General features: G+C 38.4%; 1 protein-coding gene across 2 annotated transcripts; it reads right to left on the reverse strand.

The window, feature by feature from the left end:
* Positions 1 to 942: 942 nt before the first annotated feature.
* Positions 943 to 12,615, reverse strand: khdrbs1b (KH domain containing, RNA binding, signal transduction associated 1b). Of its 2 annotated transcripts, XR_007186323.1 has the most exons (11): positions 12,317 to 12,615; positions 10,722 to 10,843; positions 9,422 to 9,538; positions 9,040 to 9,186; positions 8,416 to 8,552; positions 8,043 to 8,253; positions 7,854 to 7,921; positions 7,564 to 7,622; positions 6,979 to 7,168; positions 4,868 to 4,931; positions 943 to 4,517 (listed from the first exon to the last, which is right to left on the reverse strand). XR_007186323.1 is itself a non-coding variant. In XM_048201257.1 (9 exons), the coding sequence occupies exons 1-9, from the start codon at positions 12,408 to 12,410 to the stop codon at positions 7,062 to 7,064; spliced, it is 1,062 nt and encodes a 353-aa protein (XP_048057214.1). In that variant the 5' UTR covers positions 12,411 to 12,615; the 3' UTR covers positions 5,888 to 7,061. The 2 variants fall into 2 exon arrangements, 1 of the variants encoding a protein (XP_048057214.1); XM_048201257.1 differs by lacking the exons at positions 943 to 4,517; positions 4,868 to 4,931 and having other exon boundaries at positions 5,888 to 7,168.
* Positions 12,616 to 16,991: the final 4,376 nt, after the last annotated feature.

The following is a 16,991-nucleotide window of genomic DNA, read 5'->3' on the forward strand; positions in this document are numbered from 1 at the left end:
GCAAGTTACTGAATTAGTGTTAACAAGGTTAGGCAGCCGTTTACCAGTTGACATTTGCTGCAAACATTTGAGCAGTTAATAAACTAACTGCTGTAAGAAACTACACAAGACGAAAAAATTCAAAATACTTCATGTCAAAACTCAGCATCCCTGAACATAACATAGCAAATACACACGATTAAAATTATTTTCCAGGACATTTTCTCTCATTTTCCAAGAATGGAAATTAGTCATCAACTTTCCAGTACACTTGTGAAGCCTGATAGTGCACTGTTTGAGGAGACAGCCATTTGTAGTCATGTCTGAAACGGTGTCCACATTATCAAGTGCACTCATTCAATCCCATAATGCACTTTAATGATGTGTACAACTGATTTACACTCACTTAATTGCCACTATAGAACAGGCCTTCAGTCCTGCTCCTGCAAAGTTTATTTCCAACATGCTTCAACACACTTGTGACCTTGATTATCTGGTTCATGTGTGTTTGTTTAGAGTTGGAGTTAAATTCTGTATGTCAGCGGGTCTCCAAGAGCAATGTTGAAGACCTCAAAGCACTAGGTTTCAGGGTTCAAGACCAAAAAAAAAAAAAAAAGGCCACCGACACCCAAAAATAAACATTTAAAAGCTAAATGGCTTGACAAATTACATAATTGTTTGATACAGAGAGTAATTGACAGTGCATTGCTTTGCTTCTTCATTGTTTGAGCTAATGCTCTGCACATTTTTATTAATCATCGATTTAATATGACCAAAAGTCACACAATGCAGGAAACTACATAGGGAGAAAAACCTTTCCCATTATCACCAAAGGCAACTAAACTTTAAATTACTGTTGAACATTGTAGCATTCGAGTCCATTTATTCAGTCTGAAACCTTGAGAACAAGCCTTCAAGAGACATGAAGACATAAGCTTTGAAAAGAGACACAAGAGCCAGGTCTAGAATTCAATTTCTTTTTATTTTTGACATTACAAAATAGGTAAAAACATATGCCAAGTTATTGGGTATTCTCTTTGTAGTCATACGTACTAATTTGCAGGCTGTGTACGAGTGTTCTTGGATGCACCAACTTCCAAACAAGTTTGAATAACTTTCAAAAGGTGAAGAAAAATTCTGTCCGCTCCCCCAAGTCACCGAAAGGTGACTCCGGCCCCAAAGGCTTTAGTTCGCTTCTACTGAGATAAGGGCAACAGCTATGCTGAAAGATGAGCACTTCAATAAGCTCAAATCCAGTTTAGCCGCATTGAAATACAGGCTCATCAATCTCCTTAAGAAAACAAAAGAACACAGACTCCTGGCACTTGTATTTAAACACTAATCCCGAGCAATTCCCATGGTTTCCCGACATTGTTTTAGGTGTGTCTGCTTATGTGGATGTTGGAAAACATGCAATGGAATGTTACTTCAGCGACAGCCAAGGTAGAGGTATCCAACTCTTTGTCCTGGAGGGCTACGGATTACTCAAGCCAGATTCCACATGGATGGATTCAATTCATTTTCATCACAGCACACTGAGAGAGACCTTTAGGAGGCTAAGTTATTACCAGCATTTCACACTGAAAGAGATGGCCAGCAGCCACAGTTCTCCAGGACATGAGCCAGAAACCATCACAACTCCTCCCCGTGCACTCAAAACCCTGACTCCCTTGAGAGTATATACTGGTTTAGGTGCGAAACTAGCAAAATAGCCATGCAGGAAGACAGACAGACATTGGTGCGAGTGTTTCATTTGCATTCGTAAAGCCATGCTTCCTGTTTTCAGAATGCACAATGTGTTAGGAGAAAAGAGCTGCCAAACCACAATCCCCCGGTTTCAGACCACCACACATGCCTTGCACATTACCCCAGAGGCATTTCCCCAGCAGCTGTAGACCACGTATGTCCGACTCAAACAGATATGACTGTGTAAACAAAGACCCATTTAGTGCACACAGTGGGCTTGAACATTTCCTCCTCCTTGAGACTTTGAGTTTTCTTTACCCCCTAGCATCTGTCCGGAAAATAAATATTTCCATTATCTGCTTTTGCAATTTCTCATTAAAGTGAAGCCTGCATACACAACAGTCAACCTTCTACCCATTGTTCGACAGCACTTGAGCAGTGGCTGATGCTTATTAAAATCTGTGCTGAGGACAGATTTGTCTCTAATGCAATAAGGCATTAGTCCTGTTAGCCAGTCGGCAACCAGTGGCGGCTCCGCGGGGGACGAACACACTGTCATCGGTGGTAATTGGTCAGAATGACGGACTCAAATCGTACGTGTGCTGAGCGGGAAAAATAAGCAAAAGATGGAAGCTACGGCGATACACACTGACAGCAAAACATGCACATGCACATGCACAAAAGCCATGCAGTGCCAAATTCAGACTCTGCACAGCAAGGATTAGAAAAAGCTGAATTTATGGAAAGCTCTCTATAGAGCTTTTCACACTGTGCTTAACCCCGGGTTATCATCGTTCCAAACACAGCTTTTAACCCCGGGTAAAGGAGCGTTTCACACTAAAGCCCTATTCGGACAGGATTAGTTTTACATGGGGAGGTGGGGTAAAGTAATTATTACCAGAGCTTCTCAGTGATTTTAGCCCTGTCCAAATGTGCCATCTCGGTAATCATTACTGACAATGTCAGTAAAGATTACAGCGACTTTTACCTTCTGTAAAAAGGTCTGGAAAATTACCTCAGGTAATACAAATCCCGTTCGAATAGACACGCTGTTAATATGTACGGTAAAATGCCATCATTTCCTGTTTAAAAGTAGTTTTCCGTGCATTTTTCAAGCATGGAAGCACTTGAAGTGGTGGTGGTGGGACAAGTCTGTGACAAACCTCAAGCATTATCCACATACCATTCAGAGCAAAAAGAAGATCGAAAGCACTTGTCAGAGGCACAAAATTTTAGCTTTAGCTAAGTGCCTATTACCATCATAATCCAATCAGAATTTAATAAATCATTTGACCGGACCTAACTGTTATATATAGTTTATAAATTTAGAATATGTGTTTGCACATATGGTATCAGGAAGCAACGTATACCCACATGACGACAGGGAGGTGACGGCGGTGCGTAAATCGAGTTACCCCTCCCACTTCTGCTAGTTTTACTGAGATGTCTTACCCCGTGCAAATTGGCCATTAATATTACAGACATCCTGAGGTAAAATTACATTACTCCACCTCCCCATGTAAAACTAATCCCGTCCGAATAGGGCTTAAATTTAGATGCGGGTTTTAGCGCTGCTTTTTACCTGGGGTTATGAAACCCTGCTCTGGAGCATTGCGGTGCCAAACTTGTACAGTGTGAAACGATAGGGTCAGAATGTTACAACTAGATGTTAAGCAGCCAACAACCAATCACATGCGTTATATTCACGTGCTTCGGGCAGTCACGGAAACAATACGCAATGTATAAATAGTTGTTACTGAGTATGATAGGAAAAATGGCAAATGGCAAAGGAAAATGCAACAGAAAATTGACAATTGGAGTGAAGAGACTATAGTTCACTCAAAAAAAAACAAAACTTGATATTCAGCCATGTATAATATGAGGACACGCAATGCTAGAGCCTTTATGTAAACAGGTCACGTGCTGCGTTTGTCCAGTCAGAGACACGAACAACGCAAATATGCAGATAAGGACTTTATCCCAGGGTTTAGGAATGTGCAGTGTGAAAGGACAGTTTATGAATTCCCAGGATTAACTGTTAAGCCCAGGTATGGTATGAGCAGTGTGAAACGTGAATAAAGATAACCCAAGATTTCTTTTACCAGGGGTTTAGAGTGACCCAGGGTTAACCATTTCAAGTGTAAAAAGCCCTTATTAGGGCAAGAAAGACCATTATCCAGACAGTAACAATGTTAGCATGATTTAGATCAACAGTTGCCAACAGATGGAAAATTCAATTGAGATTCACACAAACGGCAAGGCGGTTCTGGCAGCTTAAACCCATTCAAACATATCTACTCAAGAGCAAGACAAAAATTACCATGGCAATTAAAGGACAAAGTCTGTGCTAAGAGATAGGGGCTGGACAGCTCTAAATTAGCATGTACGTTTCTCCGAGCGAGGAACTGGGGAAGACATGCTTGTCTTGCAGAATAAAGCACTGGAGTATTGTGCGAGGTAGACGTCTAGAGAGCCCGGACAGAATTTTTCAAGCTTGTTAAAATGATTTCTTGGCCAACATGAGCAGAAGAGGTCAATTTAAAGATGAACATTTAAAGTTAAGCGTGCTTAGAAAGCACTTGAGGTGAACAGTAAAGAGAAATTTTGCAGTACAGAGAAACGACTTTGCATAACCACTGGAGAGCAGATACACACAGCACCAGAACTCAAGACTTTTCCACTTCAACCCATTAAGAGGTTGCTGGTTTAAACTTTAGCTGACAGGACCATCGATTTCTGCCATTCCAACCCGTTCAGAAGTTGTCCAGTCAGACTGTCCATGGTTCCATAAAGACTGCTGGTGTTCAAAAGGTAAGATTGCTCTTATACTGCAAACAAACACTTGTCTTTGCCTGTAGGAGAATTACAAGTCAATCAGCAAAGCAACCAAAAGGGAGGAGCGCACACACAACTCTGAGACAAACATCTGAATCATCTTGCATTATGAATTAATCCATCATATTAGGCCACTGAAGCTACCAGTAATTACTGAGCTGAGTATATAGTGGAAACCGGAAGCAAGCCCATTAGGGCAGTGCAACTTTGTATCATTTAGAGCTTCTTGCAGAACATGCAGATTTGGAAAGCTTTGACTCATCAGAACTGAAATGGACTAAAACTACAGCAAACAACAATTAAAAGTAGCGTAACTCCATTTTAATGGACGAGCACCAATGCATATTTGCAGTTTCGGATAACTGACCTGAGGAGAGGTCTGACATTCTTGTTTCAACATTCCATTTCCAGGAATTTCCAGGCATCACAACCTGAGGGAAGAGAGAACACTATGAGCGAACAACCAAACATTGCTATGATTAACTATTGTATTGAAGCTCATGCAGTCTGCCAAGATTGAGTCATGCAACTCAAGCTTTCCCAGGTAACATTTTCATGTAGGACATTGAGTTTTTCAATACGTTAAACAATTAAATCGCAAAAGAAAGAAAAAAACAGGAGCAGCATTACAAACATAGATGGATCTAGATTTGATACTGAGCACTTTTAGCATGAGTTGCATTACAATTCTGCTCTAGAATGTTAGTACACAAATATTATTATAAGCAAAATCTATTACTGCGTATTTGTATATTTTTTTCCACTTTACTTTTATATTTTTTAAACGACTGAATATTTTAAATCATTGCACGCCGTCACCAAATAGTTTTAAGTAAATAAATGTAACACTACTCACAAATTTAGGGTTAGGGTTACCTTTACAATGCTGCACTTAAAAGTTTAACAGTCCTCTCCTGCCCTCTTTACTAAAAGCAGCCAACTTGTCTTTGCATCAGACTTGACAAATATGGCCCCTGCAAGCTTAACTTTTAAATTCAAATTATTTCAGGCTGTAATACATTTCCCATTCTGAGAGACCAAAAATAAAATGTCATTCAAGAAAAGTTTAATACATACCCAAGCATCGAATGCTTTAGTTCTCTCTATAGACATTAGGAAGCTATCCAGGTTATTTTAAAGAGCACAGGTCTTACCTCTAGGGTCCTTTTTAAGTATAAAAAGAGAGAGAAACATTAAAGGTGTGCTTTTAATTGTCAAATCAAACACTTTAAACAGACTCCTTTAGTGTAGTTTATGTCTTCAGACTACATGCATTGTTTTAAATTTAAAATCTGTTTTTGAAGAGGAAGAATGGTTGGAACCGAAGATTATGGGTTATTTAAAAGGCCATTTCAGATTTTATGAAGACAAAGAAAAATAAACCAGGTTAAAGTTTCATAAAAAACAATCTATGCTTTATTGACAACTGCTGCAAAACATGTTTTGGACAGATTTAGTTACCTATTTAGGCAAGCTTACACATGTCATTCTGCATTTTATGGAGAGGATACAAATACTAAATGGCAGTAAAGTACAGTTTGGATGTAGGTTGTTGTTGTTTTTTCTTTTTCCTTTTTTAAATTATGTACAATAGTCGGTTTTAGCTGCAGTATCCCTTTACATAAGAAAGAGATGACCCTTGTGGAGATTGTTGTCCAAATCCTTTTTTAAAGCAGTTTGTGCATGCAGTTTATATAGCATGGTGGCATCCATGATAATCTGACTTTTGATTTTTTTTATTATTTTTTTTTTTTCCTTTTAAACATAAGTAGCCAAACATGGGTTATTCTACAGAACAGTTTAAGGGTAACATCTTATTTGAACAAATTAAGGATTTGAGGACATTCCATCTCAACAGTGTCTAATTGGGCTATATTTCAAAACTCTAAAAGATACAAGGAAAAATATTGAGGCCTAAATCTACATTTACAGCTTTTAAGACTATTTAAATCAAATGAGATATAATCAATGGCTGTTGGAAATACCATTAAAGACATTTTGACTTTCAGTAATTTAAATTCCTTATTACAAAACAGACATTAAGTTTAGGGTCTATTTGATATGCTAGTATTAAACAGAATTTTGAAATGTAGCCTACATGGGAATCTGCAACTGCACCTCAGCAGAACTTTTAAGGTAACACAAATTAAAGAGGCGTCCTGAGACACAAAAAGTGGCTATACAGTTGTTAGGGTTTACCTTTCAACTAAATACTTTTTCAAATCATTGGACAAAATTTTACCATCGACAAATGCAAAAAAAGCAAGGGTAGGTATGAGCAGAGGAAGAGATATTTGCAAAAACAAAAACAAAAAAAACAGCCATGTTTAAACTCTAATCCCTTCTAAAAAGTTATATCGATTCTTGAGGCATTCAAATGCCGCTCTTTCAAGTTTCTTTAAAAAAAGTCCGGAGTACAAAACACAAAACGAGAAAGAAAAAAAAACGAGAAAAAAAAAAACAAAAACGGACAATTACTTTTGTCGGGTAGCTTAAAGTGTGAGCTGCCATGGGAGACAGTTGTCATGGCGACGCGTTGGGTGACGTTCCGCTAGTCAGACTTAGTATCGTCCATAGGGGTGTTCCCTGAACCCAGGCTTAGTCTGTCTCTGAGTGGGAGCTTTTCCACCAGCAGCTGCGCGCTGTGTCCCGTTCCAGTCATCTTGAGCTACGGGAGCAAACACAGTGCAATTAGGTAAGATAAAGCTAGCAAACAATAGCTCACAGAGATGTTTAAATAACTGACCTTTCACTAAGCCCCACCTTAAAAACATTACTGACCAAAAAAAAATAAAAAATGTTTTTAGATGGTTTTAAACTCAAATTTACAGGAATTATCCAAAAATAAATGTACCTGTTCTGCTACACTTGCATTACCAGTTGCAACAGACATAACATGATATAACATAACATAACATAACATAAAACTCACCCTTTAAATAACTACAATAAATGTTTGAAACCATTAGCAAAAGCAAATGAGGGGTTACGCTGACCCTACACTGTATTCAGATCAGAAAAACACTTCACAAAATTACTTAAATTCAAAGGCAAAAATCTTACCATAGTTTTCATATCCCTCCTGTGTCTCTCCGTGTCCATAGTCATAGTATTCTGGCTCTCTGGAAAAAGGACAAACACTGTTCAAACTAACTGTTACACAAGAGAAACTGGCCTGAATTTCCTAAAGTAACATATTAAGCCAAGCACATTGTGCTTTTAAGACACTGGAATGTTTCCAAAAAGCCTCCATAAAGCACAATAATTATAAGCTAAGTTGATCTTTTTGCAGAAATTTAGACTTTTTAAGTCCCAAACCAACAGTAATAATATTATATGTACAATCAACTTACGCTTGTGGCTGACTGTAGTAGCTCTCGTAGGATTCATAGCCTGGCTCTGTGTAGCTCTCATCATAAGACTGAGGAAATAATAAAAAAAAAATAATCATACAATCAATTCACAGCAGCATAAACTTTGAAGACACTAGTGCACTCAACATCTTCAAAAGCAAATTCAGAAGATATATAAAAGACACATACATAGTCTTCGTACGACTCTTGGGCCGGAGGGTGCGGGGGTGGTGGAGGGGGCATCCGCTGAGACGCAGAAGCGGGTGGACGGGCACGGTTAGAAGCTGCTCCTCTGGGCTGCTGGGCTGATGGTCCACCTCTACCTGCAGGAGCTCCCCTTGTGGCTCCACCTCGAGGGGGTCCGCCACGGCCACCTCCACGTGGGGGCATACCACGACCCCTGCAAAGGTAAAGAGAGTTAATCCTCTACTCCCCTAAATCTACAAGGAGGAAAGTTCTCACTGCATTTAAAAAAAAAAAAAAATATATAAAAATAAAAAAAAAATCAGGCTCAGCAGCTTAAACCAACAGTCATAATAAATATTAAATGGGTGTAGGTTACCTGGGTGCCCCAGGAGGAGGAAGACCTCCACGGCCTCTGATGGGTGGCCCTCCTCGGCCTCTGGCCCCATGTTCCTGACCCCCATTTAGATACTTCATCTCCATGAACTGCTCCTGGCAAATGTCATCCATCATGTCCTGTGAAACAGGCACACAGCTCACTAACATAGCACTACTACACACACTTTTCACATCTCAGTCTCATGAAACATAAGAAATCCAAATAGTGGTTTCTACAAAATCTGATGCTTAGAGTTGGACAACTCTAACAATGAAGAGCCAGCATGAGGCTCTGATAAACCCAGACTTGCATAGCTCACATGAGGCCATTAGAACAGGGCACAGAAGTTAAAGTAGTTCAAAAAGGTTTACCAAAACCTTTCAGTCACTCAGTCCAGCTACAGGAATGAGCTCGAAAACAACCGATTTATCAGATTAAATATTAATCTGCCGCCACGGGCAAAGCAAGTTACAATCCAACAACACAAATTTTTTGGACTTAAACAATGGCCCATTTGGAATTCATAAGTCACAGTACTATAAACAGAGAAAGCCTAGACAAAACACAATATTAGCACTTCACTGCAAAACATTATCTCTGGGCTCTTGAGTCCAGAGTACTTACAGGGAACAAGAACTTTTTGATCTCCTCCATGGCATGAGCCATGCGCACATATGCCTCAGGAACAGGAGCAAACACCTCGATGAACACATGAAGTTCCATTGACAAGTGTGCATACTTCGGCTCTCCACTTTTCCTCAAGCCATCCTCCTGAAGAACACAAAAATAAGTTCAGCAGATCCAATTTACCCCTATTTGTCATTTAACCTTCATTCACACACAGCATGACAACCAAAAATTGATGCATCAAATAGCCTGGAACCATCCTTTTATTTCTCAACTTTAGAGCTACCTTAGATATACAGCACAAAGTGAGGTGCCCTGGTAAAAGCTGTTCTGGCAGCGATCATTCATACTTTTAAAAATAACCTCAATAGCACTTTACCTTGGTTTTGTCCCTCATGGATCCTTTCCCCAACACAGAGATCTTAGCGCCCGTCTCTTCCTGCAGTCTCTTGATGGTGTTCCCCTGTGGTCCAAGGATCTTCCCAACAAAGTTAAACTGCACAAAGCAACAGAAAATTAAATATTAAACCCACAGCGTTTGAAGAAATCTACAGCTCTTCACTTAGCCTGACTGAACTTGTTTTCAAGGACTGAAAACTCGATAGTTTTGATCTTTCTGAACAGGACAAGATTAAATGGAATGCAAACAGATCAAAGGCTGGAGTAGTGCTCTCCTCGACACCAAAGCGAGGAGTAACATTAGGCGGTCTGAGAACACACAAGTGAGGACACTCAACTAAAATGGGAGGGAAACACTCAGGATACAGCAGAAAACATCCGTTTTGTGCGCAAAACAACAAGTGCCACTCAAAACGAAAGGAAAAAAAGTCCAATATTTAAATTCATGGTAGTAGCAGTAAGATTGACAGGTGTGGGTCAAAAGCAAAGATCTAACAGACAAAGTGTCCACTAAATGTCAATTCTGAAGATATACATCCATAGGACGACTTATATTTTTCAATCAAATCTCAGCAAAAGACTAGAATAAGCCGTTCTAAAAAGAAACCGCCTTTCCGATTGGAATTGAGCAACATAATCAGTCACGCATAATTCGCATAATCTGATATCCAAAATACTTAAGGGAGAAAAAAAAAAAAAAAAAAAAAGGAGCAGAAGATTGGATTCTGAGGTGGAGCCAAAAAAAAACAAAAAAGTTAAATTCAGCTAGTCTCAACTGATCTGGCAAGCAAACATTAAACACGGAAGGTCAAAGAAAAACACTGCCACACTCTCTAAAACAGCAGAGGACTCAATCACTCAATCAAACGGTCTGATCGCCTCTGGCAGGTAAGCTATCATGGGACGTGCACAAAGAAACATGAATTTCGAAAATATCTTAATCCTCTTCATGACAAATTACAGGTCTTTCACAGGTTTTGGCAATCAAAGGTTTGCAAATTTGTCAAAATGCATTCCTGGGGATTGCAGACGTACCATTTCACTCTCTAATAGAGCTTTGCAAAACTAATTAAAATTTTGCTCTGAATAAACAAGTTCTACTTTACTCAGTCTTTATATTTGTACAAATTGCTTTGAATACCTCAAGAATCCTCAGGTGACCTCTGCTTGCGATTACTCAGGTTTTACACATTCCTTCAACACCATATCTGAAGCAGTGCACATGTAATCGAGTAATCCGGCACAACATACGTATTCCTAAATACCACAATGACACTCACTTTAGGGTACTGCTTGACTGGTATGAGAACCCTTTCCTTCAGTTTGATGTTTTTTGTTGTAAAGAGGTCCAGGTAGCTTTCTGTATCTTTCTCGGTCTCCCCTTTCTGTACCCTTTCGATTTCTGTAAAGCACAAGAAACATTATTAGGCACAAGATTTGAACGTTCACATGTAAAAACTAAAAAGACACTATTTTACCAATCATGGTTAAACCAACTAAAATAAACCGATTCCACTAGAAACATTTGCACACATTTCTTCCACATTAGACAAGAGGGTCAGGAACTTATTGCAGAGTTAAAATCAGCAAAAAGCAGTTTTGCCCTTTTAGATTAAAACCCCAATGAATGCATCATACTCAACAGGGGTCATATATTCACTTATCATACAAATATATTATTTTTCCCTGCATTACATGACATGCTGGATAATGATTACAAGTTTACAGGCCTGAAATATTTCCATTTCCAGGTCATTTTAACTTCAATGGCAAGTCTGAGAGTTAAGTGTTTGCTTCAGGTTGCAAAGAAAAGTGCTTGCCTCGAGACACTGGGAGGGAAAACCATCCATCAATAGACTCAGCTTCACTAGGGGGAATTTTCAACGCAAGCCTGATGCTAAACACTGAACATTTAACACGCCTCTGCAAATGTAACTTATGGAGCCTATTTGCTGATATATAACACAAGATAGTTAAACTCCCACTAGACTGATGATATAAGACGTGGTGAAACGAGGCCAGGAAAAGACATTTCCTACACCAAAAAAAAAAAAACCGTCTCCAGATGCAACACTTCCCACACTAGTGTCACATATGGTCCGGAACATGGTTTTTATTACTACGACAAATCTCAAACTTAAGATTTTCAGCCGTCTTCAATTTAATAGGATCGGACTTGGACGATTTCATCTAAAGCTTTCCAGATCTTTCAGCCAAGACAAACACGATAAGTGCATGACACGTTAGGCTGGGACTCGACGCGTACAATGAAACGCCACGTTGACCCCTCAGATACAGAGCCCTCCTTACAAACAAAAGGGCGACAGATTTTTTTATATTGCGACTATTTAAATTTTACACTTAATTAAAAAAATATATAAGTTTTAACAATAGTTATATCTAATTAGCTATCGTAAAGTTGTATAAAATACGTAACGTTAATTTGAAAGTTCACACTTTCGGTTAACCCCAATCCAGCACGCGGCTCGCACTGTCCTCGAGACTCAGAAATGGGATTGCTGCCCGGGGGATGACGGGGGGTAAAACTCTACAGCATTACAGATTTCGATCGAACACAATGGAGAAGGATGCAAAGAACCGATACCATCCACGAAAAGTTGAGTTTGCCTCTCCGGAAAACCATTAACTACACACCGAAAATGGCTTCGGCAGCACGTGCCTGGCTCGAGCTAAGTACACGAACCCCCTAGCGCGCTGAAAGGAGACTTTGTAACGGTCGCCCTCTGTCCCACGAGCGACAACGGTCGATTCCCACCGTTTCCCTCCAAATAAAACTGCTATTTATCTACATCCCGAAAAGTCACTCGGTTAGGTGTTCATGTATCCCTCCTTCGTTTTCACAAACGGCTTTTACCTGCTGATATAAGTTTCATGGCGTGCGTGAACGACGCGTCCAGACTGTCTCGTTCCGCCAGCAGCTGCGGGAGGTATTTGTTCTCGTTCTCCATGTTGAGTTTGTAAGTTAATGAAGATTTATACACCAAACGTCCGACAGTGAAACTATTTCAGTATCCACTTCCTGCAAGAGGTAATACGAACACACGCGCGACTGCTGCTGCTGCTGCTGAAGACCGCGCTGTAACTGTGGTGAGTCGCAATGGCTCCTGTTCTCCGGCGTGCGGTTGGAAACAGATGAACAAAAGCTTGAGACGAGCTCAAATGACTTGAGCGAGCGGAAATTACGTCACGAAAACTAGACCTATGGGACCGCCCACTTTGATGTGAAAGTTTTTAGATTGTCTATTCAAAATTGAATTTGCTTTGGGGAGAGGCTGTCTGTCCTATTCATTAATTCACACAAATACTCAGACAACAATAATAATAATAATAATAATAATAATATAAAATATATACAATCACATAATTACATTATTATTAAATATATGAAATCACACACACATATATTAGTGCTGGACTGGTCATACAAAAATGATCTGTGTTCTTCTATTAAATGTAAGACTTATGCATGAATTAATAAGCTGTCTGTTTTTGGAGACATCCACAAAGGTTTGCATGAGCTTCTGGGCTCATCTAAGTGGTAAATTATGAAGGAATAGCGCGAACCACATAATGTAATGTTTGCTGCCCCCCTCTGGATAAAAATGGAAAATGAATTTCATTCAGGGGTTGGTGATGATTTGGACATAATTGATATGGCAAAATTGTAAACATGACCAGTTTGCTTATCCATTTAACTATAAATTACAATATAGCTTATTATAATATAGTAATGGTTATAGTATGATTTACATGCTTATTTATTCATTACAGTTACAAGACAATCTTGGCACACTGCCCTCCAAAAATTTAGAAACGCCCTAGAACAGTGGGGTTTTAGACAATATTGGCATGAATCCTTTTTAATCTGTGATAATTTTGCATTGATAAGGGACAACACAAACTACAAAAACATATTTTATTACATAAACAGTTTATACATAGAAAAAAACGTAAATTTTCGATTAATCAAAATATCCACCATTAGCAGCTATCGGACCTAAACTGGGTTCTAATTGGTTCATTGTATTCTAAACGTAATTGGCAATCTATTGTTGAAGCTATTAAGGTGTGCTGACCCAAAAATCTTTTACAAACCTGGGCCAAGTTTAAACCAGTAACCAGGCATCACAGCTGGCAAAGGGGCATGTCTGACTTGGACATGTATATATTGCCATTATTATGTAATCAAAATGAAAATTATTATTGCTGGTCTTCAGTGATAATGTCAAGTTACTGTAATGTATTTGCACAAAAAAATGATATCGTCCAAAATCACACTTTGCCAGGGGTGTTTCCAAACTTTTGGAGGGCAGTGTATATTGAATTTTGAATTCATGCTATTATACTATTATTATTTTCTAGGCATCCTTCGTTTAAACTGGAATGTGCTTGTTTTCCTTCATCGCTTGTGCCTCTCTCCTCTACTGTAAACACAGCCTCTCTCTGCCCGTGCTGGTGAGCAGTGAGGTCAGCTGTGGCTCAGCATTGCTAGGAGGCCAGTGAAGCCTTTTTTGTCCAGTGAAAGCTTTCAGAACTGTCACACCTGCTTAGGCCTTTAGCACCACTACCACCACCCTCCGCTCCCCTTTTCCCCTCAGCCTCGCTCAAGGTTAACACACTCTGTTTGTGCATGTCAGACTATTCAAACTCATAAAGAAGTGGCTGCTGACTGCTGTGGCCTTTGAGCTTGGCTTGGCTTGGCTAGCATATATTTCTCTCTTTTTTGAGCTGCTTTATCACTCTCCTTCTCTATCTTTTCCAGGGTCACCATTTAAATTCACAGGGCCCATGCAGGACAAAATATGTATAGGTGAACCCACTGAGTAGATTTATTTAATATGTTTATTTTCCTGATGTTTCTGTCACATCTTTTAATTTAAAAAGCTTTTGAAGAAAATCAAGTGAGTTGTTTTATAATCATATTTCAGCATCTCGTTCCCTTAAAAAAAATTATCACCTTCTCAGCACCTGTTAGCAGGAAACGTGACAAAACATCCTGTGACCGGAGGCAAACGCTTTTTTTTTTTTTTTACAAGCTAGTGTAGCAACACATTTAACAAATCTCTTCCGCTCTACTGATAACTGACAAATGACACATCAATTATGTTAACTTTCAAAGACCAGTTTTAATTTTAGTTACTGAAATCTGTAGCAGAACACACCTTTTAATCGCACATACGGTGGTAACACTTTAGAATATGTTTTTCATTACTACACAGGAAGAAAAAATGAGTAACACAATACTAATGTCACATTTTCAGTTTGGTTTTTGCTTGTTTTTGATATGTTCTTTGTTCAGTTTCCTGCCACTCCTTTGTTTCCATGGTCACTGTCATTAAGAGTTTGTTTGTTTCATCTGTGTTTGATTAATTATCTAATTTCAGTATGTTACTTAAGCTGCACCATTAGTAATGACTCAATAGTGTCAAATCCTTCAGAACTAATTACAAAATTATTTGGAGCAGTTTTAAAGTGAAAAGCATGACAACTCCCTAGTAATGTAAACTGTAAATATATAAATAAGGGAATATAATTTCTTATTAGTTTTCTGAGAGGTTTGAAAAAAAATTAGTAGTTATTGATTAGCAAATAATGAACTATACATTCGTTAATCAGAGTTACATGATAATTGATAGCAGTGTTGGGGAAAGTTACTTTTAAAAGTAACAATATTGCATTTCTCCCTTAAACTTTTTATAGAAAGTAAAGCATTACTTTTTCTCACCTGGGCTGGGCTTGTTTGTTTTTTACAACAAACAAAAAAGTTCAATTTTTGGCAAATGTAAAAGCCCTTCGACACCAAAAGTGAAAAGAATAAGCCTCAGGCTGAAGGAAATGCAAATTCACACCTGTACAGTAGAGGGCGCAGCTCAAACTAACCTTTCAGCTGTGCTGCCATTTTGGATTGGAGAAGAATAGGACGTAGGAGAAGAAAGTTCAACACTCTTATTTCAGCAATAAAAAATAAAAATTAGATGTTTAACTAAAGTCATTTTGCTTATATGGTTGAATTAGATCATCGAAGGTCATCAAAAACATTAATAAAGTTAATAGATTAATAAAGTGAGATTAAATACATAAAGTATTTGTGTTATTTTAACATATTTAATTATTGCAGGTTTGCGTAATATTCTGAGTTTGACCCTTTGAACTACTGAAACTTTTTTTGTGCAAGTGAGATGGGTAAATGCATGTTCACATTTAGTCTACAACTACAATAACCATCATGTATAGCCTACACAGCACACATAACACCTCTGCACCAGTGTTGGGGAAATTTACTTTTAAAATGCATTACAATATTGCGTTACTCCCTAAAAAGTAACTAATTGTGTTACTTAGTTTACTTTTTATGAAAAGTAATGTGTTACATTACTTTTGGGTTACCTTTTCTCACCTAGGCTGCCTGGGCTTGCTTCTTTTTTAAAAACAACAAAGAAAGTTCTATTTTTGGCCAATGTTAAGGCCCTTTCACACCAAAAGTGAAATGAATAAGCCTCAGGCTAAAGGAAATGTATATTTACACCTGTACTGTAGAGGGCACAGCTCTAACCTTTCAGCTGTGTTGCCATTCTGGATTAAAAATTAGATTTTATTTCACTGTTTTTATGCATTTTGCGGAATAACAAATGTTTTTGTGCAAGTGAGATGAGTAAATGCATGTTCACATTAATCTACAATAACCATCAGGTTCACACAGCGCACACAACACCTCAACACTTTATTTCTCTCAACATGGGGACAGGAGAGCTGTCAGTGAATAAATGTGAAAAACTAACTTGCATTACATATTCTAAGCCACTTAGGTATTTTGTAAATTGAAAAAGTAATGCATTACTTTACTAGTTACTTGACAAAGTAATCTGATTACATAACTCAAGTTACTTGTAATGTGTTACCCCCAATACTGCATCTTACACACGATTTTTCTCAACATGTCAGCCAATATTTTTTTTTAAACGTAACTCAAAGATTTTGTTGTAAATTTAAAAGTAATGTGTACTTTAGTTACTTGAAAAAAGTAATCTGATTATTTAACTCTTGTAATGCTACCCCCAACGCTACTAGATTGTTACTATTGTGTTACTCATTTATTCCTATGTAGTTATTCATTAATGACAGTACTGTAGCTTATCTAGTATATCAAGCAGTATGAGAAAAGCTCCCATGGTTTTATTAACTGCTGTGGTATTGTTTTCCTGGAAGCACTGATGTTAGAGCTGCACATCAGGCTCTGACTTCACATTGTGAAGCCGATGAATAGCCATTTCAAGCCAATTTAGAGGGCAGATCTCGGTGAGGAATTGTTGCACTTATTTCTCCCGATGACCTGACATCCCAGATGAAGGTCATTCATCATGTTAATCTCTCTCTGTATCCCTTTTTTTCTCTCCCAGAATGAATTTCTTAATATATGAAAGACAGATGTGTGCATAAAACTGAGAAAGCTTCTCAAGGGTTTGTTGAAGTAAAAATGAAGATTTAAAAATAACTTCAAACCATGCAATCAGTTTGACCCAAAGGGAAGC

The sequence above is a fragment of the Megalobrama amblycephala genome, linkage group LG9 (genome assembly GCF_018812025.1).
Source record: "Megalobrama amblycephala isolate DHTTF-2021 linkage group LG9, ASM1881202v1, whole genome shotgun sequence".
In the NCBI taxonomy this organism is placed as follows: Eukaryota; Metazoa; Chordata; class Actinopteri; order Cypriniformes; family Xenocyprididae; genus Megalobrama; species Megalobrama amblycephala.

What these genes read in the sequence shown, in the direction of transcription:
- khdrbs1b (XM_048201257.1), bottom strand. Translation starts at nt 12,410, where the DNA reads ATGGAGAACGAGAACAAATACCTCCCGCAGCTGCTGGCGGAACGAGAC. An exon ending in CAGTCAAGCAGTACCCTAAA is followed by an intron (nt 9,539 to 10,721) that starts GTGAGTGTCATT and finishes TGCTTTGTGCAG; the next exon opens with TTTAACTTTGTTGGGAAGAT. An exon ending in CCTCCTCCTGGGGCACCCAG is followed by an intron (nt 8,254 to 8,415) that starts GTAACCTACACC and finishes TTACCTTTGCAG; the next exon opens with GGGTCGTGGTATGCCCCCAC.